The following is a 26,045-nucleotide window of genomic DNA, read 5'->3' as shown; positions in this document are numbered from 1 at the left end:
ATCTAAAGGGGCTTGGTGTTGGAGATGAATCCTTAGGTGTTCTCGTGTGAGTAGACTTCTCATGCCTTCTATCCTCCTCCATGATGACAGAGTCGTCAGACTGTGGAGACCTTCACAAAGGTGTATGTTCGCCAACGTAGTCTTGTGACGTAGATCTATGAGGAGTAGGTTCGCGCAGGTCCGAGGGTTTGCGCACGTTGTCAGCAGATGAGAGGTTCCGTCGAGCCTTCGCCTCTTCCTCGAACCTACGTTCCATCATGGCCATCATCTGGTTGGTGAATTGCCTCATAAATTCACCTGGATCAAAGTTCTGCGTTGATTGAAGTTGCTGCGAGTAAATGAAGCGTTCGCGAACGCTGATGAGTTGTGTGCCTCAACTTCACTCCGTTGAGAATTTGGTGCTTGGTCGTCAAACAGCTGGCCTGCTGTAGACGATCTAGTACTAGTAGTAGTCGTGGAAGTCAATTGAGTCGCCGATCTAGTAGGTACTTCAAGTAGAAGTAACGGAGGTTCATCAAATACGTCTACTTCATGTGGAGTATAATCTCTTCGTTGAAGGATTTCTGATGCGTTGACTTACTAGGCCGCGTAGATTTAGCTTCTGATCTGGCTACAGACGCTCTCCTCTGCGACATAGAAGAAGACGATGTCTTTTTCTTACTTAGAGCCGGTGTCAACTCCGTTGTAGCCGATCTCTTCTTCGCACCCGTACCAGACTACTGCCCATGCAACGTACTCGACATAGCACAAGTATCATGAATTTCTGCAGTAGCAAGCAACATAGGGTTAGCAGGCTGATCTCCTGATTTATCAGCCGTGACTTGTGATGACTTCACCCGATCCATGGCACGTATATAGATATAAGACAAATATTGATTAAATTGTAGATTTGATAAATCAACACAATATTACAACGCAAGCTGGAAGAACATGGTTTGATGCACGAAGGGCATTGGGGGTGAGGATCAGCCACGAATAACCTGTGCCTGCAAACACTACAAGATTTCATGAAATGTAAACAAGTTACATTACGATGAAACTATGACACAAATACAAAACTTTTTACACAATTTTTACACATAATACAAAGTAATTTTTAAAGCCAAATCAATACAAAGCATAATTTCAAAGAATAGGATCTAAATAAAACGGATATAATGCCGTATATTGGACTCCAGTGCTCGCCCAACCATCCGCTTGGGCAAAAAGGGAGAGAGTGACAAGTAAGGCTGGTCACATGACTGTTTACGCGGGAAAGGGCAAAGGGAGGTAACTCGTGGGTGAGTGCACTTTTACGTCCGCTTTGGGAACTTCAAAGGATTCAAGTGTTGCACTACCATTCGCATAGGAAAGGGAGATAAGCAAAAGATCATGAGTCAGGATAAGAAAAAATTACAAAAGTAAATAGATTAATCACCTAACCCGGAGAGCCTCAAGTTTAAACTTGGTGGCAGCTCGGAGAAGTTCCAGGAGAAATGAGTCCTCCACCTTGATGTTGATTTCGTCTGTGTACACCCATCTCATCAACGCGTGTGCCACATCGTACTGGATGTCTGAGGGGACAGTGGGGAAGAGGTGAAACAATACAAGTCATTCAGAAGTCTGGATCATTTATACTCAGAAGGTAAAACTGTAATCATCTTCATATACTCATAACTTAAAATCTCACTCACCTGTAACATGCAGCTCGGACACTTGGTGGAGATCTGTCACCCCCCAATCATCACTCCGAGATGACAAGATGAACTTGTGTGCTCTCAGCTGCTGACCCCCCTCCAAGTGGACCAGTAGGTCACTTCAAAGCAGAGAATCAACATTTCATGATGGCAAAAGCAACAAATCATGATGACAATCTGAAGATGTTCAGCAGAGTCTGGACCAGACAACCCAGTGACTGCCACAAAAGCACCAAACCATGTTACTGAGATAGTTGGTGGGTTGGTTTGTTGTTTAACACCGCACTAAGCAATACCCCAGCTAAATGGTGGCGGTCTGTAAATTATTGACCCTGGACCAGACAATCCAGTGATCAACATCAGGAGCATCAATCTACACAATTGGGATACGATGACATATGTCAACCAGGTCAGCGAACCTGACCACCTGATCCCATTAGTCGCCTTTTAGGACAAGCATGGGTTGCTGAAGATCAGTTCTATCCCGGATAACTGAGATAGCTGACATACATCAACTACATACTACATCATCCCGGTAGCTGCTGCTTGTGACATGTCAGGTGAACAAAGAATGACACATTGAGTGATGGGATGGTGGTTTTGATTACCAGAAAGATGTATTTATTTATTTACCAACATTTTTATATTGACATAACAATGGACATGAGGAGATTAATCATCAAATACAATAGTCTAAAGTCCATCTGATATGAAAATAACAAGCTTACCACAAGCGACAAGCTTACCTGTACTGATCTTTGTCGAACAAGTCTGCCACCAGTTTGAGGAGCCTGGAGACAAATGTGTCTTGAGCTCCGGCCCCTGACCCAGCCACTGCCACCTGGTACTTCCTCTCCAAGTCAGCATACTTATTTTGCAGTTTTACATATTCCTCTCGCAGTAAGCTCAGGTGGTTCTGTAGCTTGGCTACTTCACCTGTCACCAGAGTAACCAATACAAATTAGTTTTTAGTGATTTAGGGACATAATTTACCTATGAATATGTGAGTGAGTGAGTGAGTTGAGTTTTACGCCGCACTCAGCAATATTCCAGCTATATGGCGGCGGTCTGTAAATAATCGAGTCTGGACCAGACAATCCAGTGATCAACAGCATGAGCATCGATCTGCGTAATTGGGAACCGATGACATGTGTCAACCAAGTCAGCGAGCCTGACCACCCGATCCCGTTAGTCGCCTTTTACGACAAGCAGTCGCCTTTTATGACAAGCATGGGTTGCTGAAGACCTATTCTACCCCGGATCTTCACGGGTCCCTATGAATATGTGCATGTCCCAGTAGGCATTCCTGGACAAAGGCCAATATTCCTGCTAGTTTCTAATATTTTTGTTTTAATGACAAGTATGATTGATGTTATGTATTGTCATATTACCAAATAGGACTCAAAATAATTTATCTTCAAGCAGAGTATCAGTACCATTACTTTGTTCAAGCACATATTCAGAGACAATATAACAACCTGAATTAGGAACATTTTACAGACACTTGTTGTAGCCTTAGCAAATGCTGATGCTGCATATCACTTCCATTAATGCTTTAATAAATCTCTGAATTGTAACAAACTGCATTTTCATTTCTGTGGGAGCGAAAACTAAGAACGAAACCACTGAAGGTGTTGTGGTCCTTTTAATCATGTTAATAACCAGGATACAAGTCCTGTACACTGCATAATATGCACTGTCTACTATGCAGAGAATGAATGATAATAATAAAGCATAAACAAAGATGCCTGGCTTCTGCAGTTCGTCAGGCAGGTCACATGTTCACAGAATACTCCTACTGACAGTCATCTCAAACAATTGTGAACATCTGAATGTTTGTGTTATTGTCTAGAAGGCATGTAACATAGGATGTTGCACATTCATCATGAAACGGGATCATTATCATTCTTAACTGGCTTCAGATGGGAGAATTTGTATTTTCTCAGATTAAAAATTTACATACCTCATAACTAGGGATGTCACGATACATAAGTTTCATGTCACAATTCGATACATATCACAATACCTATTTTCACGGCATTACTGCGTAAATTTAGTTACATTTTGAAATTTAATATTTCATATTTTATTATTGTCTATGAAATGATCAACATTTTTTATTCTTAGATATTAATAAGTTCTAATTTCCCATCTTGTGCATGAAAAATAATCATTTATAACTCTCATAACATCAAAAAACATGATACAATTGCAAAATGTAAATGATACATAAACATACTTAAACCAATATTTTCAAAACTAAATAATGATACAGTTTTGAATGTATTGATAACTGTATCGTCTTAGAAAAAGTATCGATGCATCCCTACTCATAACCCTGAAAGGGATTTATTTATATCTGCTCAGAGACTTATATTTGGGCATATTTTTTTAACAAATGTCAGTAAATCTTCCCAAATTTGATGCATTCTCAGATTTGATGTATATCTTACCAGGAGCACTTAGTTTAGAATCCTGGATAAATCCAAGTATGAAGTGTATTGACTATTCTTCACTGAGTCGGTGTTGTGATTAGCATAAACTGTTTTTATATCTAATTTGTATGCACCAGAATTATGTTTAATGGGGTTTTTCTCAATATTGGGTATATTTTCCATCTACATAAACTATGAACATATTATGCATGGAAAGTAAAAAAGTCAGGATAATCAGCTGTAATTTTCATGACTAGGGGAATGGATAATTCACACGAATTTGAAAATTAATCTGAAAATTCTCTTTTCAATGGAACTTCAAGTGTGAAGGCAAGTGATAACAAAGTGTTTTGATGTATACTATTGAGTTTGTGCAGCCTGGTACATACAGTTATTAAGTGGACAGAATACAGAAGGTTTAACCAACTAACCAAGATCAACATATACAACAGCAATAGCATGCAATAGCAGAGAAGCATCAGTGAAGTAATGCAATACAGATACACCTGTAATACCCCTGACTGCACAGCTGTCTACATGACGCAGGTACTACGACATGTGTCTGTGTCCATCATTACTTATATCCATCGAGAAGGAAGGACTCATTAGATGACCATCGTTTTGTAAATCCCCTACTCCTCCCCTTACTATATGATGGGAAACAACTAATGACAACATCATAGTTCATACTATACATGAACAAACGAACTGACAATTGACAGGGTCCCTGTCACTGGCGAGTAGCGTCACTGTCAAACCTCTACACTGTCAGCTATTTGACGATAAACACTCCAATAAAACCGCCACGCATATTTCTTGTCAAAAAGTCAGTATGCTTCTTTGCACGCTTTTGTGTATCTGAAAGTGTGTAGATGCTAGACGGGTTACTGTTATATCCACCGTCCCTCCCACCGACACACTTACCTTCCGCCATTTTGCGAGTAAAGTCATGTGACTTGATGGTGGAATGTAAAGCATGCGCAGGAAATCAAATACGGAAGATAGTACTGCTTAAAATGATTTCTGTTAATAGCGGCACTTTCATAGTGTTATAAATTAACACTATCTTCAGGTTCACTATAGAAACACGTATTTCATTTAAGATTGCTTCTCTTTCCCAAACCAACTGATAAAAAATCCAAGATATTAGTATACATAAATTTATAATTTGAACACACACTGTCTGCATTGGGTACCACTCAAATTGCCCCAGCTACAAAATGCCCCAGCAAATTTGGTCAAGATGCCCCAGATTTTTGGGTCAAATTGCCCAAGCTTTGGTCAAATTGCCCCAATTAATTTAAAATGATTAAATATGATATCACATATGCCATAAATGCATAGCTTTTTTCAACTATGATATTATAATCCTCATATAAAAGTTATATTAGGCAATAATATTTCTGATAACTATTTCCTTCACCGCGTTTGTCCATGTTTGTATGCAGATTACCAGGACTGTGTACATGTACTGCCGACTCATATTATCGACTCGCACAAGGAAGTAGGAAAAAACGGAATCACAACAGACACTAAATTGCCCACTTTACATGAACAGGGGCGGTGGGGTAGCCCGGTGGTTAAAGAATTCACTCCTCGCGCCGAAGGCCTGAGTTCGATTCCCTACATGGGTACAATGTGTGAAGTCAATTTTTTGTATCAAATCGACATCAATCAGTGTGTATTAATGGAACTGTTTAGGAGAAGGAACAAGTTCAATTTAGAGTACCTCAAGGGTCAGTCCTCGGTCCGATTCTGTTGGTCATTTATCCTTCACCACTAAGAGACATAGTCCGATCACACAACCTTCACTTTCACATGCTACTCAGCTCTACCTCGGTTTCAAGCCTCTACAGTCTTCATCTGTAATTCAAAATTGCATTGCTGATTTTCCAAAAATGGATGACCAAACACTTCCTGAAGCTGAAACGACACATAACAGAAATGCTCATTCTCTGTTCAAGTTCGACACGAGAAAGGTTGTCTTCAATAACACTTGAAATTGAAGAGTGTATCATTCAACCCAGTGATCACGTTCGCATCCTTGGGGCGATGCTTCGTGACAACACTATCAGCCTTGAACAGTCAATAACATGTGCAAAAATGCCTACTATTACATCCGAAACATAGGCCTAATAAGGAAGTACATCAACCAGCAAACTGCAGCAGCACTGATGCAGGCATATGTAGTATCTCGGCTGGACCATTGCAATGCTCTGCTTGAGGGGCTTCCAGAATATCTTCTGACCATGTTACAGAGAGTCCAGAACTCAGCTGCCTGAGTTGTGACACGCACAAAGAAGACAGAGCATATATAACATCTGTTCTGATGACATTGCACTGATTACCCATCCGACAACGTATCCAGTACAAGATATTGGTACTGATGTTCAAAGCCTTGCACAACACGGCACCAGTTTATCTCTCAGACCTTGTGCAAGAATATCAATCAAAACGTCATCTGAGGTCATCACGACAACACATGTGCCGGACAGTGGTCAGGCGGACTAAGACATTTCAGGTTGTCGGCCCAACTTTGTGGAACAAATTACCCCTCTCTCTTCGATCAGTAGAGACGTTCAGCTTATTCAAATCCAGATTAAAAACTCGTTTGTTCAGCATTGCATACCGAGTTCAGCAGCGCTTTTGAGGAATCTTCTGAAGACTGGATATTAGCGCTACATAATCTCAAATGTATATGTAAATGATATCTCTGGAATATTGCTGAAAGTGGCGTAAAACCCAACTCACTCACTCACTTTCATGAACATATTGACATAGGATGATCCTGCCATGTGTTACATGAGTGTATTGACTTACAAAACGGAAATATTGTGGGACATAAACATAAACCGTAAGCACCCTCAGAACAATAAATATTTTATCTGTGCGGAGTTTGGTCCCATGAACCCAGAACTGGCAGAAGCCTATGATACTGGGTTCGAATCTCAGTTCAACCCGATTAAATGTCATGGTTTATCGGCACTATACACACGCATACAGCACATTGTCAACCAAACATACACGTACTTTACAATTTCAAATATATATAAAAATGCATGTCCAACTGCGACAAAATTGACCGCATATTAATTGTTCCCAACTGCACCCTATTTAATACATTTATCGCACCCGACTTATTCCTGACCGTATAATGATGGTCCAATGTAGATTAATAGGTATGACTTTATGTATGTAGGTTCTTATGAGTTAATTTAGTTATATTTATATTTGTGTGTGTTGGTGCGACGTAAACCTTCAATAGAATTCACCTTATAGTAGAGGACAGCTGAAACATGTGAACGCCAAGCCCACTAATCAATGAACGAATACCATCTGAACAATGGTCAAAACACAGACCCGTCTCCGCCTTTTGTCTGGATGACATAGTTGTTGAACTTTGTTTGAAACTGATGGACCTGATTCTTCAGTCACTCTCAAGCTGTCGAAAGGTCGAGTTGTTCAACTCCGACAATCAGAGGAGTTCCTGTCTTCAGAAATTTGGAGATGGGAGCACTACTGCATACTCTCAAGGTTAGTCTGTAATCGGTGCTGTAGTATCGTACGTGAGTTTGTAAAGTTAGTCGCACGTGAGTTTATAAAGTTAGTATGGGTGTTTATAAGTGCGTATGCATGCGCGTATGTGTAAATTAGTGCATGTGAAGACGTGTGTAAGTAGAATAAGGGGACCCTATTGAATATATTCGCCCCTAACCTAATCCAAACCCAAACCCTACCCGGAGCCCCATTAGAATATGTTTCACCCTAACCTAACCCTTACCCTACCCGGAGCTCCTATAGAATATCTTCGCCCCTAACCTAATCCAAACCTTACCCGGAGCTCCAATAGAATATCTTCGCCCTTAACATAATCCGAACCCTACCCGGAGCCCCTTTAGAATATGTTCCACCCTAACCTGACCCTTACCCTACCCGGAGCTCCTATAGAATATCTTCGCCCCTAACATAATCCAAACCCTTACCCTACCCGGAGCTCCATTAGAATATGTTCCACCTTAACCTGACCCTTACCTACCCGGAGCTCCATTAGAATATGTTCCACCTTAACCTGACCCTTACCCTACCCGGAGCCCCTTTAGAATATGTTCCACCCTAACCTGACCCTTACCCTACCCGGAGCTCCTATAGAATATCTTCGCCCTTAACATAATCCAAACCCTTACCCTACCCGGAGCTCCATTAGAATATGTTCCACCCTAACCTGACCCCTACCCTACCCGGAGCTCCTATAGAATATCTTCGCCCTTAACATAATCCAAACCCTTACCCTACCCGGAGCTCCATTAGAATATGTTCCACCTTAACCTGACCCTTACCCTATCCGGAGCCCCTTTAGAAAATGTTCAACCTACCCGACCCTTACCCTACCCGGAGCTCCATTAGAATATGTTCCACCTTAACCTGACCCTTACCCTACCCGGAGCTCCATTAGAATATGTTCCACCCTAACCTGACCCTTACCCTACCCGGAGCTCCATTAGAATATGTTCCACCCTAACCTGACCCTTACCCTACCCGGAGCTCCATTAGAATATGTTCCACCCTAACCTGACCCTTACCCTATCCGGAGCCCCTTTAGAAAATGTTCAACCTACCCGACCCTTACCCTACCCGGAGCTCCATTAGAATATGTTCCACCCTAACCTGAGACAAACCCTTACCCTACCCGGAGCCCCTTTAGAATATGTTCCACCCTACCTGAGCCTTACCCCCACCTACCCTACCCGGAGCCCCTCCATTAGAATATGTTCCACCTACCTGACCCTTACCCTACCCGGAGCTCCATTAGAATATGTTCCACCCTAACCTGACCCTAACCCCTTACCCTACCCGGAGCTCCATTAGAATATGTTCCACCCTAACCTGAGACAAACCCTTACCCTACTCGGAGCCCCTTTAGAATATGTTCCACCCTATCCTAACCCCCTACCCGAGCCCTACCTAACCTGGAGCCCATTTAGAATATGTTCCATCCTAACCTGAGCCTAACCCTTACCCCCTACCCGGAGCACCTATAGAATACCTTCGCCCCTAACCTAACCCTTACCTTACCCGGAGCCCCTTTAGAATATGTTCCATCTACCTGACCCTTACCCTACCCGGAGCTCCATTAGAATGTGTTCGACCCTAACCTGAGCCTAACCCTTACCCTACCCAGAGCCCCTTTAGAATATGTTTCACCCTAACCTGACCCTTACCCTACCCGGAGCTCCTATAGAATATGTTCCACCCTTACCTGACCCTTACCCTACCCGGAGCTCCATTAGAATATGTTCCACCCTAACCTGACCCTTACCCTACCCGGAGCTCCATTAGAATATGTTCCACCCTTACCTGACCCTTACCCTACCCGGAGCTCCATTAGAATATGTTCCACCCTTACCTGACCCTTACCCTACCCGGAGCTCCATTAGAATATGTTCCACCCTTACCTGACCCTTACCCTACCCGGAGCTCCATTAGAATATGTTCCACCCTAACCTAACCCTTACCCTACCCGGAGCTCCTATAGAATATCTTCGCCCCTAACCTAGCTAATCCAAACCTTACCCGGAGCTCCAATAGAATATCTTCGCCCTTAACATAATCCGAACCCTACCCGGAGCCCCTTTAGAATATGTTCCACCCTAACCTGACCCTTACCCTACCCGGAGCCTCTTTAGAATATGTTCCACCCTAACCTGACCCTTACCCTACCCGGAGCCCCTATAGAATATCTTCGCCCCTAACCTAGCTAATCCAAACCTTATCCGGAGCTCCAATAGAATATCTTCGCCCTTAACATAATCCGAACCCTACCCGGAGCCCCTTTAGAATATGTTCCACCCTAACCTGACCCTTACCCTACCCGGAGCCCCTTTAGAATATGTTCCACCCTAACCTGACCCTTACCCTACCCGGAGCTCCTATAGAATATCTTCGCCCCTAACCTAGCTAATCCAAACCTTATCCGGAGCTCCAATAGAATATCTTCGCCCTTAACATAATCCGAACCCTACCCGGAGCCCCTTTAGAATATGTTCAACCTACCCGACCCTTACCCTACCAGGAGCTCCATTAGAATATGTTCCACCTTAACCTGAGCCTAACCCTTACCCTACCCGGAGCCCCTTTAGAATATGTTCCATCTACCTGACCCTGACCCTACCCGGAGCCCCTTTAGAATATGTTCCCCCCTCACCTGAGCCTCACCCTTACCCTACCCGGAGCCCCTTTAGAATATGTTCCACCTACCTGACCCTTACCCTACCCGGAGCTCCATTAGAATATGTTCAACCTACCCGACCCTTACCCTACCCGGAGCTCCATTAGAATATGTTCCACCCTAACCTGAGACAAACCCTTACCCTACCCGGAGCCCCTTTAGAATATGTTCCACCCTATCCTAACCCTTACCCTACCCGGAGCCCCTTTAGAATATGTTCCACCCTAACCTGAGCCTAACCCTTACCCTACCCGGAGCACCTATAGAATACCTTCGCCCCTAACCTAACCCTTACCTTACCCGGAGCCCCTTTAGAATATGTTCCATCTACCTGACCCTTACCCTACCCGGAGCTCCATTAGAATGTGTTCCACCCTAACCTGAGCCTAACCCTTACCCTACCCGGAGCCCCTTTAGAATATGTTTCACCCTAACCTGACCCTTACCCTACCCGGAGCTCCTATAGAATATCTTCGCCCCTAACCTAATCCAAACCTTACCCGGAGCTCCAATAGAATATCTTCGCCCTTAACATAATCCGAACCCTACCCGGAGCCCCTTTATGAGCAATCGGCTTAACCGTAGGTGAAGCGTGAACGAGTCGTACCATTATTGAGAGGCAGAAACGGCCACGTGTCATCCCCGTAATGCCACGCTTCACACCCTATCAACCACGATTAACTCCCGACATGGAACCGACAAGCTAATTGCCTAACAAAGCAGAGCTGTCAAAGCCACGCATCAGCACGATTCCTTCCAAATAACGATGGTGGCTGATTAGGGCCATCGCTTTCTCGCCTTAAAATTCGGAGGCGAGAAAGCGAGAAAGCGATATCACGAGACGAGAAAGCGATAGCACGAGACGAGAAAGCGATAGCGCGAGACGAGAAAGCGATAGCGCGAGACGAGAAAGCGATAACACGAGACGAGAAAGCGATAGCACGAGACGAGAAAGCGATAGCGCGAGACGAGAAAGCGATAACACGAGACGAGAAAGCGATAGCACGAGATGAGAAAGCGATACCATTACGCGAGAAAGCGATAGAGCGAGAAAGCGAGAAAGCGATAGAGCGAGAAAGCGATATACCAAGGCGAGAAATCGAGAAATCGAGAAATCGATAAAGCGATAGAGCGAGAAAGCGATAGAGCGAAAGATAAAGCGATAAAGCGAGAAAGCGATATAAGCGATAAAGCGATAGAGCGAGAGAGCGATAGCGATAGAAAGCGATAGAGCGATAAAGCGAAAAGCGATAGAGCGATAAAGCGATAGAGCGAGAAAGCGATAGAGCGAGAAAGCGATAGAGCGATAGAGCGAGAAAGCGATAGAGCGAGAAAGCGATAGAGCGAGAAAGCGATAGAGCGAGAAAGCGATATTTCACATAATTCTGCCCTGTCTGCACATGACGTCTAACCTGCGTATGATTTAATCCAACAGGAGGCTTTATTGTCATTTGGTTTAATCGTATAGAAACAAAATGAACATGCTTTCGAATTCTGTGGCATTTTTGTAATTAATCCTTTGACTTGTCCAAACAATAATCCAACAATAACACCAGAAACCGAGTGTGTTTTCGTTGAAATAAATGAGCGCTCTTAAAATGTCTGTAAAAAGGATAACAATCATTTAATTTATTGTTACATCACTAATTAGGTCTGGATTAATTCCTGGCTTGCATTTCTTTATTGTCATTTCCCTTGTTAAATGCCACCATTGTTATCTCATTATTCATGCCGGGATTAACAATCCCTGGCTTCCATTTGTCCATCCACCCTACCAATTTAGCGCTAATTAAGTACTGGCTTCCCTTGTTATCTTATCACTGTTTGTTTATCACTGTACGTCTTTAGCTTTCTGTTTCCTAGTTTCTAGTCTCTTCATTCACTCGATGGAGGATAAGAATATACTCCGTTGCATCGTGTTATACAAATACAGAAGTTTACGCCCATAACTTCTCTTAAATACCTTTAGGTATTTTATGAGTCCTGTTTTATGAGCTCTGTTTTTCACTGGGCTAAGCTACACATTTGCCTACTCCCCATGTTACCCGTGAAGATCCGGGTTAGATTGGTCTTCAGCAACACATGCTTGTCGTAAAAGGTGACTAACGGAATCGGGTGGTCAGGCTCGCTGACTTGGTTGGTTGACAATGTCATCGTAACCCAACTCCGTAGCGTTTTTTGCTCATAATGTTGATCACTGTATTGTCTGGTCCATACTCGAATATTTACAGATCGCCGCCATATAGCTGTAATATTGCCTAGTGCGGTGTTAAACAACAGACCAACCAAACCAACTCCCCGTCGGGCTGTATTGTATCAGTGGTGGAATTTTATACACCATGTGCCTTTCATCTGGTCGTTTTATGTGTGCATATTTCACACATATATATATCTACTATTATGTGGAAAAGGTATTGTTCTAAATGTATGTGCCATAATCTCTCATACTTCTACAAGAATGGCTTGTGTACATACGTATATGTCTGTCTGTCCCCGAACTCCCAACTATCGACTTGAGACAGTGCCACAATTCATCGACCGACGTGGTAGGTGTGTTTAACAAAAACGTAATAAAATTATTGCTTGGGGAATAAAGCACTATATGATAAACACCTGTATATTGAAAATAATTTAGTTTAGATGGGGAGTTGAGAAGTTGGACGTAAGAAGGTGGGAAGTTGATTGCGTATAAGTTCAACTAAGTAAGTGGTGTAAAGTATATTGTGACTTATTGTGCAGAACAGTTAAACTGTTGCTGATAAGCTAATAAGGAGTCTACTAAATAGATGAATTGGGGTTAAATGTTAAAAAGTAGGGCTGGGGAGCCAGGGTACGGTGTTTATGTTTTGGTTGTGAAACGTGTGGTGCGTGGCCTTGACATTGTGAGTTAGTCTGGATAATCGAGTTTACACTGTAATGTGTGGCTGGATAGGGATGTTTTAAAGGGTTTATTCTGTATATATTCTGATATTTTATTTTCAGACCCAGTCTGGTAGTTATTGAGTCATTTGGTTTCTTCTAGTAACTAATAGGTAGTAGGTACTAGTCTTTGCACCTGTGGCTTTTTTAATATATTGTAAGGAGTTTAGTTGGGGATAGAGAAGGACGGGAGCGACTCACTCCAGTGTGTACAAGATAAATGTTTTGTAGATGTGTAGGAGGGTTTATTTGTCTGCATCCCAGTGAATGCCACCTATTGCTCTCATTCGATTTGAATCGTTTTGACATGAGTTGACCAGGTTATAAACAAGATGATACAGGTAGATAGTTCCATATATTGAACGAGTTTCAAGTCCTCCTCTGGAAACGAAAATGTTACGAAAGATTAACTGGATACACTAATCAGCTTTTCAAAACCTATGCGACCACGTCCAGCTGTAGCCTTTACTTTACTTTTATTCTCAATAGACCACCAATGGTGGTATAAGAGTACATATCACACACATCAATTATTACATACAGTCAAAATGGCGGCGGAGGGTAACAATATATTGTAGAAAATCAGTTGTTGGTATAACATGTCTATTATCTAACTTTTGTTAGAAGAAAACATGGCGGAAAAGATGGGTTTTGATAGATATTTTGATGGCAGAACAGGTTTGAAATTGGCGGACCAAAATGTCGCTTACATTATAATAAAGAAGTTGTATATCCATATAACTTTCCCCGTTGTTCAGCACACCAACTTCTAAATGCCATCCAAAGAAGTTCACTATATATGGCTAGACCAGCGTTTAACTGCGTACTATTTTCAGCTTTGATTAGACGAACGTTTGACTGCATCCTTTTATTTGCTTAGATTACACCATTGACTGTGGAATGGTTCTGTTACTACATTGAGGTACCAAGGTGCTTTACTGTCACGTGCGTCTCCTCTATCTTTAGGTAGGAGCGAATTGGGTTCATGTAGGTGAAGTTCTTCAGTAAATAAATTTCATCGTCTTTATTAATTCAAAGAAACTACAGCTGTATTTTGATCACCCTGAAATACAATAAAGTGACATACACATAAACGGTTAAGTTCCCATGCCTCATTTCTAATTCCTACACCTATAACCAAACAGCGAGAACTGAAAATTATTTTTGAATTGTCTACATACGGCTCATTTATAGTGTCACATACTTCAAAACTCTCTGAATGTGATGTATATGTAATAAACTGAGCTGCAAAAGAAACGCAAGCTCCAATTTGTTTGAAATGTAAGTGTAACTCACCATTCCATTAAGTTGGAATTGAACTGATGGCGTACAATATGGCGTCACAAAACCATCAACAATGAACCTAAAACATGAATATTGCTCTTAGGCGACATATATTTCAATTCACACACTCACTCAGTGATTTTATTTTAGGATGATGGTTTGGATGTGGTTGATTGTCTTAGTGCTGGCCACTCATGGTGGAAATCGCCATGAAAATATACTCGTCACAATGCCTTATTTGTCATAGGTCCCTCCCGTTCATCTGGCACTTCCGACACATTTGTCACACAACATCATAATTCAAAGAAAACCATAGAAAAGAACCAGTCAGACTAGAAAATTCGGGAACTTTTGGAAGCAGTACACATCAAGAAGATACGTTCCGCTCTCAACAGAGATGAAGGATAGTACATTCCCAATGCCTACTATCACTTGATAAAGTAATCAATAATATTTCTTGTGTACATTATCTGTTTCAATTCAACTATGTACATCAAACCCATCTTTTGTATATACATCCACCTGGCCTCCTATAAATTCTAATTCAGTCCTTGTATATCACCCTTCTGGCTTCCAATCAACTTACTCAATCTCTTCTACAAGCGTTGTACATCAACCTCATTTAATGTATAAACAACTCATTCCCTATCTACTGTAATAACAACTCATGTATATATTCTCTCAATTTGTTACTCATGTATCACTTGCTTGACAACGACATTAGAATCTATGTCGAAACGTCGCCTCCACAGAATAAAAGAAGTTGTATATCCAATATAATTGTCATTATTCTTCATCAACTCAACATCTAAAATGCCCATCAAAGAAACAATTCAATTGGTTGGTGTGATTAAGTTGGTTAAGACAATTCGAATCCAGTTATGTCAAAAAATATGTAATTCCTTAAGTCACATCACAAAATGAACGTTTCCGTTATTTCACGATATGACTATTGCATACGTGCAAATTGCATGTCAAAGGAAAGTCTACATCTCTATTAGATATTTTCTAAACGTCAAGTCATACACCGCCATTCGTGGGCAAGAACATTACTGAAAACCATTTAATACTATCCAGAAATTACGATGGCGACTGAGCTCCCGTTTGTAGTCGATCATGCGCAGACAGCACTGAATTGTGGGTAATATCGCTTTCTCGCTTTCTCGCTTTCTCGCTTTCTCGCTTTCTCGCTCTATCGCTTTCTCGCGCAATGATATCGCTTTCTCGTCTCGTGCTATCGCTTTCTCGTCTCGTGTTATCGCTTTCTCGTCTCGCGTTATCGCTTTCTCGTCTCGTGTTATCGCTTTCTCGTCTCGTGATATCGCTTTCTCGTCTCGTGATCGTTTCTATCGCTTTCTCGTCTCGTGATATCGCTTGTGGTAGAGGCTTCCACTACCAGGTATCTTACGAATCACAATGTGTTTTCCATCGAGGGCACCAACAGCATGGGGGAGATTCCATCTCTGCTCGAATTCCAGACTGAGGGTCTTCCAATCCCCTTAAGTGACAGGACATGCAATCACTGTATCCTTGTAGTGGTCTATGATGGCTTGGCACACCTCTGGGAGAAAGATGGCTATGGTGGGTCTTGACACTCTGAAGTGGTAGGAGAGGGAGGGCTACTTGTCTCCAGAGGCTGGGTGCCTTCAGACCAGGGTGCAGAGCTTTCCTGAAGTTGGTGTCTTTTTTGGTAAGTCTGGGAGACAGGGAATTAAGCAGTTCATCAAATATATCAGGAGGCATTCGCAGATAGTTTAAGAAAGAAGACGTTTCTGTTTTCTTCTTCTGCTTGGTGCCTGCATGTTACTTCTGTCTTCATAGATATCTATCTCCAATCCCATATGTTGTTGCAGCAGAAGTAGTGGTTGTGCAGCTGTAAGCATGTTGCGAGATTATAAGAATCGGCTGTCATCGTTATCTTTTATAGCCCACAATCGGGACCATGTTGTGGTTTGGAGGCCGATTTTACGTGTCTTACTCGGCAATTATACGTACTTTACTCGGCGTCGATCGGTAATCTTCGCGTGTAATCGGCAATTACGGCAATGAGTCTTCGATATCGTAAGCCTTACATCGCTGTCGGCGAGCATCGTGAAGAATCGGGAGTGAATCGTAGATAAGTCGTTGCAGAAACGTGATTTAAACGTTAATCGGCCAATACTGGGTGAAATCGTATCAACAACGGGTGCTCAATCGCAGTGTTATCGGCATTTATACATAAGTCTACAGTCTCTTCATCGTCTGTTACATAGGTTTACCTGCGTAGAAAAGGAAAATATAAACACAAACTCGCCGATTGAGAACGATAACATCGTAGGTGACGAATCGGCACTAGTCGGAGTAGTCTTGATAGGTTACCCGTGAAGGTCCGGGTTAGAATATTGATCTTCTGTAACCCATGCTTGTCGTAAGAGGCTACTAACGGGATCGGGTGGTCAGGCTCGCTGACTTGGTAGACACATGTCATCGGTTCCCAATTGCGCAGATCGATGCTCATGCTGTTGATCACTGGATTGTCTGGTCCAAACTCGATTATTTACAGACCGCCGCCATATAGCTGGAATATTGCTGAGTGCGGCGTAAAACAAAACGCACTCCCTAACTTGATAGGTCGTAGCCCAGTGAAATGGGGGCATTACGGTTTGAGACGTTCATAACGATCTACCTTTTGTTGCCTTCTGTTTATACAAAGACGGGCGATTGAACACGATTGTGACACGATTTTCGAACAGCATGAGTTAATTTGGAACCCTTTCCTTTGCCCTTGCCCCTTTTCATACTCTACAATGAAAGTTAAGATAAAATAGTGTGATACGTCTGGCAGCGTGACACAATTCATAGGAAATCACTCCAAACGCACCAGAACGTGTCGCAGCACAAGGGAGCGTAATAGATGTGGGCGTAGTATGTACAGCGTGTTATAAAGTTCATAGAAATGCATTGAATCGCATTCGATCGAGATAGGTTGTGTACAACGTGACACAGCACATGAGATCTTAATATAATCGAAATAGATCGTAATAGATCTTTATAGAATCGCAATAGATCTTGGTAGAATCGTGGGACAATGGGAACTAACATCTGATACTCGTTATTACGATGTATACTCAGCAGCAAAAACGTCAATACGAATTCAAAATTAGATAGGCACTGTAATCAAATCATTACAGAAATGGACATAATAAGCGGATCAAAAACATTTTTTGTGTACAATCTCTTGACACATCAATGAATAACTCAGCACAATTTCACGACATTACCTGAACGTTTGCAGTCCATTCAGAATCTTGACTTCAGTATCTAGTGTGACCACCACGAGCGGCAATAACTGCAGCACAGAGTCTATGCATGGTGTGCACCAATCGATTGATGAAGGCCACTGGCACCTGGAACCACACTCTGAGAAAGACCTGGCGCAATAAATCGGCTGTGTTCAGCCTTGGTATGACATTATTCAGTCTCCTCTGAATTTCATCCCAAAGATGTTCAATTGGGTTTAAATAGGGACTAAGGGCTGGTCACTGCATAATGTTGACACCGTTCTGCTGTAGGAAGTCCCGTGTAGCTCTGGCAGTATGGGCCCGGGCGTTATCATGCTGGAAAATGTGCGAAATGTGGTATGACGTGGGGTCTGAGAGCTTGGTCGATGTAGCGCTCCGCTGTGATGTCGCCTCCTCTCCTTGCAAAAGGTTCTGGAACACCACAGGACCCACTCTCTGGTTCAGGCCTATACCACCCCATACCATGATGCTTGCACCTCCCCATGAGTCTTTCCATAACACATTGGTCTGAGTAACGCTGGCCACGTCGTCGCCATATTCTTGTTCTGCCATCTGCAGTTGATACGCAGTACCGACTCTCGTCTGTGAACAGGACAGTTCTCCGTTGCCTGTATAGCCAGTTTTGGTGTTGTAGGGCAAACTGTAGACGTTCATGCCGATGACGAGGGGTGAGGATAGGTCCATGGTTAGGTCTACGGCAATGGAGGTTCCCGCTGTTAAGACGTCAGTGTACTGTATCAGTACTGATTGGTCTTCCGTGTGTTCCCACTGTCTGGCGTGCTGTTTCGGATGTCTGCACGAAGGGATTCTGTACATGCTGTCGCACAACATGGCGGTCTTGTCGTCTTGTGGTCACCCTTGGTCTGCCAGTACGGGGGTGATCATTTGTGGTGGTTGCTGCAGCCTGTAGATGGTCCGAACGTTGACCTGGAAGTGATTGTGCAGTGTGGTCAGCTTCAAGTCTTCCTAGCGCCTGGTTCCTCGGAGCTGTCGTGAGTCGCGGCATCCTGCTGACGTTGTAATGTGAATGTTTCAACCAGATTTGGGGGTGCATTTTATAGGGCTGGTCCTTGTGAACAGCACGTGCAGCATGAGTTGCATGAAAAACATGGAGAACACCGTACCATCTCCAAGATGAGGTTGCGTTTTTGAGACCATTTTCTGGGTTCAATTTTGAGTTTGGGAAAGAATGTCTTTGCTCAGGTAAAGTTGGAGATGTTGTCAAAAATGTCTATCAGATCCTGTCAGAGCGTATGAAACCGTAAAAGAGCGCCAAGAAAGGCAAAATAAACAAAATGTTCCACGATCATGAGGATCTGGTAAGACTTCCGCCCGTATCCCCCTAAATTTTAACGAAAAGGGAAAAATTCTTTGAGTGGCACTTATAGAAGTTGGATATGTCTTTCAGTTTGTTCAGATACAATTAAAGAAACATGTTAAAGTCGTCCTCACCAAATGAGGAATATATAATGTATCTATTTAGGTGATAGGATTTCACTAGAAAGAAATGTAAGGGGGGATACGGGCGGAAGTCTTTCCCATAACGCTAACCATTACCCTACCCGGAGCTCCCATAGAATATCTTCCACCATAACCTAGTGGTTAAAGCATTCGCTCGTCGCGCCGAAAACTCGGGTTCGATTCCCCACATGGGTACAATGTGTGAAACCCATTTCTGGTGTCCCCCGCCGTGATATTGCTGGAATATTGCTAAAACTTCCGTAAAACTAAACTCACTCGTCCACTCACTCGATTGCCCACAGGATTAAAATGGATGACGCTCCTGTCTATTATTGCTAGATATGGCCAAATATTGATTAATGCTGCTTATACCCCTGTCCCTCCTTCATTTATTCACTAACTCAAAAATTCGAATTCTTTTGCCACTTCTGATTTTCTGTTTGAGGAAACATTGATTGATTTAATTATGTACACATTATTTTGTCCGTTTTCAATTGCTTGTTTCTTGATGTATTGGTTAAAATCAATATAATTTCTTATTGGACGTGTATCTGTTTTACGGTTCGTGTCTGGTTTTGCTTATTAATGTCTCACTTAATCCAGGAGCCAATATTCCTACTACATCCGATGTAAATAAATTTGTAATAGATACATTAGTACATCATAAATATTTTGATATATTTCTTATATATTTCTCTTTTTCTTATATACTGCTTAACGATTCGGGGGTGGGGTGTGTGTGTGTGTGTGTATATGTTTTCATTTGCTTGCTTCTTGGTGTATTCGTTCAAATCAATATTGCATGTAGGTTATTAATACCTACTTGGGTGTCCCTGAGACACTGTAGGGGTTTGCAGGTGGAAGTGTTATAATTGCATTTATCCATAAAAGAATAGTATTTGCCGTAATGACATTAACGGTTTTTTGCTGTGATATATTGCATGGCATTTCTTCATGACAAAAGATTAATAGAAGTCGAAAACAATCCCCATCATTCCTCTTGAATCATACACGATTTGAACATCCTTTGAAAGATTTCATAAAATATATATCACTCGTGATGGAACATATGATGGCGAACGCATTCCGGTGATCAATTATATTAAAGTATATTGGAGGAAACAAAAGTCCAGAAACTGTCCGCACTGTGGGCAAAGAATTTGACGAAATTCAACATGCTCACCGGATGTATCACTGAAACACTATGCCAGGCACACATCTTGATACGTTTCCAAGGCAAGGAAGCATTGGTGTGTTGTTCTATGAAACCCATACTCATAGTACTATGTATCATTCGCAGACGGTTGCAGTTTAACCGAGTAGTAACAACACCAACGAGTAGTATTTGGCGGACAAAATTATCAGAGTGAAAACAAAAATCTCTCGACCCTGAGCTGAACCACCAGTGTTACGTTCTTGGTGGTCAAAAACTATACTATGCGAAAATACATTTGGGCCATGGGCGAGATAGTGTCATAACGCTCCAAATTTAGCCGAATTAAGTCAAAACGAGTTAAAATTTGTGTCATACTTATAAACATACTTTCATTCACTTCCATGAATACTGAGCAAACGTACATATTCTTGCTCGTGAGGTAATTTATATTTTGAGTTTTCGAACATTGTATATACATACATCCATGCGTGTGTATGTGTATGTGCGGCTGCTTGTACTAGCCCAGACTTAAGCTGGTTTTATAGTGCTAGCCCACTGAGATACCATGCCGCAGTGAAGCATGAATACCCCACTCCGACACAATATACTGACTCCGAGCCGACCAGTCCTTGTTGTACCCATTAATGCCGAGCGCCAAGCAGGGACGAACAAGTACCATATTTTAACGTCTTTTGGTATGACGCGGTCGGGGATCGAACCCGCGACCTTCCGCTCTCCGGGCGGACGCTCTAACCACTACACCAAGGAGGCGGTCTATGGAAATTATATACTTAAGTAGGTAACTCTAACCGTATAAAACTTAATATCTTATTTTTGAAACTGTTGGCAAGTAACTGTGAATGCCAGTCTCTGTGTACAAAACTGATGACACCACACCCCCTAGGGTAACCCCTAAGTAACCTTTATTTAGGTCCTTGGTCAAAGCGGAAAAAAACAGCTGTCCACGGAAGTTTGTATGAGGGTGATTTCCACAAAGAGAACAGAAAGCAGGTGATTTTAGCAACATTTACTCATCACGTGACAGGCATGTTATGTACAAATATTCAGAGTTTCTATCGCTCTCTCCCAGACACACCATCTCTATGTACAAGGCTAGTGCCAGTCTCTCTCTCCACACGCCAAGCAGGGACCCACAACGCAGAACATTGCATTAGATATGGCAAAATGTGACGCCAGATCCACCACATCATGCTGGCAAACACTGCCCACCCAAAGAAACTTCCACCGACTCTTTAATGACGTGTCATTTACAGCTGATTAGCTGCGAGAATGTATTCAAAGGCTGCATCATCTGGACAGACAAGTATTCACCACAGACTATCGAGATTGAATCTTTGTCCTGAATACGTCATGTCTGAATATCAAGATGATTCATAATTTGGCCACACTGTATCATTCACCTGGAAAGCTTTGATTTTGATTGTGAAAGGTTCTGAACACTTCAAACTTTTATTTCCTGAGTCACATAGATGAAGGCTATATGATGAATATTTAAGTACCCGGAGATATTTACAATTTATATGTTCCACTTCCCCCCATATCCAGCACAATGCAGTGGAACTGAAGTCGAAGCTGTTTCCAGCAGTATCAAGAGTTACCTCCCTTCTCTAGAGTTTCCTTTGAACTCGCCAAGCCCTGCAAAGAATCTTGTAAAGGGAGATAATTACTAAATGTTAAAGAACACTGAAACCTTATTAATGATCACACGTGAAGATTCTGAACTCAATGAATAAGATGATGCAACAAGAAATGGGCATCAGTATCATCTTAGAAATATTTTACAATCTGACAAATGTTCCATGTGATGATATCAAAGCTCTACAGAGAAACAAATGTACCATCCAGTAGAATTTGTCGGTTATTCTCAAATCACATTTAAAAGCCCATCCATCCATTATTCCTGAATATTTTAAGACCGAGACATTAATACATCCAAACACCTGATGTTGTAAGGAGACAAAGATACAGTCTGAATGTTGATGCAGACAATACTGTTCATTACTTGATGATTCCACGTCTACAGTGTTAGTTTGGTCCTGTTTCTGGGAATGGACTGTTTTCAGTCACTATTCAGACCAAAGGCAAACAAATCTATTGGAGATCAAAATGGGTCAATTAAATATTTGGATGAAACGGAAGACTCAAACTGACTTCATGAACATAGAGAGCCTTCATGAAATGTCGGATACATGCATGTTATATATACCCTTCAACAAAAGTTAAGCACCATCATTTTACAAAGTTGATGTTTGACAATATATCACAAATTGGCTTCTGCAGGAGTTGTGGGACTTTCAGAAAAGCATTGCTTAACTTTGGGTATACATATATGAGTCAATATGGGCGAAAATGGAGATTTTACACAGCACTTGTCAATGTAATGTCTTCATCTACTCTTAACAGCCTTTGAAAAAATAATGAGAGAGTGAGTTTAGTTTTACATCGCTTTTAGCAATATTCCAGCAATATGATGGCAGGGACACCAGATATGGGCTTCACACATTGTGCCCATGTTAAGGAACCTAACCTGGGTCTTCGGCGGGATGAGCAAACGCTATAATCTTATGTAAAAAAAAAATAGATCAATGAAAAATACTCGTACATTATATATCTGCATTTCAGGATAAGGAAATGTCAGGCTATACTTCAAAAGAACTTATGATAATTGTTGCAGATTTCTTCTTCTACTTCAACCAGACACTGGAAGATTCAAGAGAATGGGTGACCTACCGCTTCCGCAGCGTATTGATCACCCTTTGTATAATCAAAGATTGTCCTTCCACAGATTATGCTTTTGGCATTGTGAAACATTTGATTCATTGTCTGGTTATACACCAATATACACAGGAAGTCATTCATAGAAACAAGGTCTTCCCAACAACTGTCAAACAGCAAAACCTTCAATATACATTCAATTCTATAGTGTCCATATGATCTGATAACATTTCCTAATTCTGAATAAATACATGGCATTCTGTTAAAAGCATTAAAGCATGGATTCTGTCTCAAAGCAAGATTTGGTTTTACAAGTCTAAACAATTTTGACAGAATTAAATAGCATCAGATAAATAGTAATTGCTGATTGCCAACCTGAAAGGGCTGCTATACAATTATGTACCGGTACTAAAATTCTAAACATGTGACAAGTTCACACAAAAAAGGAAAATGATCATTTGATTATGTTATCATAAATATCTTCTGAGCAGTTATATTCCATTTGTTAAGTATGTACAATATATTCAACACCTTTGGTTCTTCATGTAGAAGCTCCAGGCCTCTACATGTCTGTGATTCCTGGGTATATGATCCTTTTGGCAGCAACTCAGCAGAAAAAACTGGCATGTTTTACAATATACCGATACTGGAGCTAAAAGCCACAGGTGAGCATATTCCATCATTAAAATCACAAAGTGAGCAAATACATTTTTTGTAAGTTACTATTTTCACTACACAAAGATCCTTCAGAAACTCTATTGAAACATAATGGAGATTTGATCACAGCAATAACAAATCTGTATGAAAAACCCAGTTCCAGATAAACAATGGACTGAAATTAATCCCTATCAATCCTCGAATATTCATTGTATTATATGTCAATTCTGTTAGGAAAGACCACAGACCCATTTGCAAACCTCGCCTCATTACGAGTCCATTGTGAATGACAATGTCACAAAAGGACATCTCAAAAGCCGGACTTCCATCCTGTCTACTCAGAAAAACATCTCTTCCACAGAAAATTTCCTGGGATTCAGTAACTCAATCATTTCAAAAATGACTTTTTCCAATTCTGTGGGACGAGGCTGAGATGGTGACATCACTCCCATAACAAACAACAGAAATGATATGACATTGCTATTACACTGGATAATCGAGGCTGACGCTTCCCACGAAGCTTTCCATTAATCTTCCCCTCAACTTACCTCTAGCCTTCTGTCAAATCGGAATCATCCTAATGACATTCTAAACTAGGATCTACTTACTTCTCATCTAAGAGCCTTATTCCCATGTAAAACGGGTTCTTTGTCAAATACAGGAATTAAACAAACATATTCAAACATGAAAAACACAATCATATCATTTCCAATTTTTAAAAAAAACAAAAATTTCTTTAATTGTTAACATTTAAAGTTACAATATCACATCAATTGTTGTTCATGTCTCACCTGCTGATGGTGAGATAATCTTTAAACATCGGCCATGCGAGTGCTGTGCTGACATAGTGCAGTCTAAGTAAACTTAGGCTCAGTATTATTCATTACACTGCTATACTGAGTTTAAGAAACCCCAGTAGAAGGTCACGTCAGCTTACCTTTTGGACTGACCAATCAGAACACAGCTTACCAAATCGCAAAAGTTAACATTCGCACATACCGTTTGAACCTTTACCTAAAAAAACTCGAAGGATTCTGAATGCTATTTTCCGCACGACTGCTTCCGAGTGATACACGCAATGAGTAAACAGTTGAAATAGCGTTTTTGTCAATACTCAATGATGTCTTCTTTCGGAAATATAAGCTAATAGTAACCATGTCATTAGAAACCCATAAGCGTATATACTGCAGGTCAAATACCTGTGTTTTATGTGGATTTTCGTTTGTTGATAGATCAGTGTCGGCGACCAGGGAAGAGAAAATCCAAAAAAACAATTTGTCGTTGTCTGATTGGTTAAATCCGTTCGGCAGTCTCACGTTTGATTGGACTGTCATCGGTCGCTCAAAGGTTAGCTGACATGACTGTCTACTAGGGTTTGTTAGACTCAGTATAGCAGTATAATGAATAATACTGAGCCTAAGTTCACTTAGACTGTGAAATAGTGATTTCCTGTGTCCGACAACATTACTTACATCATGATCAGAAGTTAAACGAGTCACTAAATCCTGTATCTATGTGTAACATTATCTCATAACAACGTGCAGTCTCTGTAGATCAAATATTCAAACTTGGTTAACAGTAATACACACATACATACATGAGGTTCATCAGCTGTTTTTATGACACAAAGTGACCTTTGACCCTATTCATTTCAGCTTGGAACAACTTGATATTCCACGTAACTCATTTCTTATTTAGGACAACAAATTAAATCCTAAAAGCAAATATAATGACAAACCTGTCTTTGATAGGTATTTATCAGTTGTAAATGTTTAACTTCTTATGGATAGTGTTTCAGAGCACCTTGTCTGTCTCACTGTCTCTAAACGGAAGTATTTACCTTCGGCCCAGCCATGTCTGCAATGCTAAAGTCCAGATTTCCTCAGGTTCAGAATCTCCAAAGTCACTGAGCTTATTTGTTTCTATCAGTATTATATATATTCAGAGACAAAGCGTTAGTCTAAGCTCCTCCATGCGTCTCCATCCAGTCCAATCATGGGACATACTGATGAACAAAGAAGGCATGGTTATCCATCAAATTCTTGCTGACATTACTCTGCTGAAAAGGCAAGTAGTAGCCTTGCAGATAGATATTTTGTAAGAAACAATAGAAACAGTAAATAACTGTTACCCAAAAAATGTTTCAAGTTCTAAAAAACAACCTGGCTGCATTTCATGACAAAACAGCAAGATGTGGTCTTGTTAAAAGGTTTT

The 26,045-nt window shown here is 41.4% G+C and overlaps 2 protein-coding genes across 2 annotated transcripts in view; both read right to left on the bottom strand.

Moving 5' to 3' along the window:
- LOC124286044 (rabankyrin-5-like) overlaps window positions 1-5,052 on the bottom strand; it is a 45,162-nt gene extending 40,110 nt beyond the window's left edge. The window contains exons 1-4 of the mRNA XM_046722362.1: window positions 5,036-5,052; window positions 2,423-2,612; window positions 1,674-1,795; window positions 1,418-1,553 (exon numbers count right to left, since the gene is read on the bottom strand). Of these exons, the coding sequence (XP_046578318.1) occupies window positions 1,418-1,553; window positions 1,674-1,795; window positions 2,423-2,612; window positions 5,036-5,045 (458 nt within the window). The 5' untranslated portion in view covers window positions 5,046-5,052. The remainder of the gene's footprint in view (window positions 1-1,417; window positions 1,554-1,673; window positions 1,796-2,422; window positions 2,613-5,035) is intronic.
- Window positions 5,053-6,824: 1,772 nt separating this feature from the next.
- Window positions 6,825-26,045, bottom strand: part of LOC124286040 (SH2B adapter protein 1-like) — a 78,741-nt gene continuing 59,520 nt past the window's right edge. Inside the window, exon 8 of the transcript XR_006900937.1 lies at window positions 6,825-6,861. The gene's annotated coding sequence lies outside the window, so the exon portion shown is untranslated. The remainder of the gene's footprint in view (window positions 6,862-26,045) is intronic.

The sequence above is a fragment of the Haliotis rubra genome, unplaced genomic scaffold (assembly GCF_003918875.1).
Source record: "Haliotis rubra isolate DU_JTF1 unplaced genomic scaffold, ASM391887v1 Scf373, whole genome shotgun sequence".
Lineage (NCBI taxonomy): Eukaryota > Metazoa > Mollusca > Gastropoda > Lepetellida > Haliotidae > Haliotis > Haliotis rubra.
The sequence above is the reverse complement of the archived record's forward strand: the minus strand, read 5'-3'. Positions and strand labels throughout refer to the sequence as shown.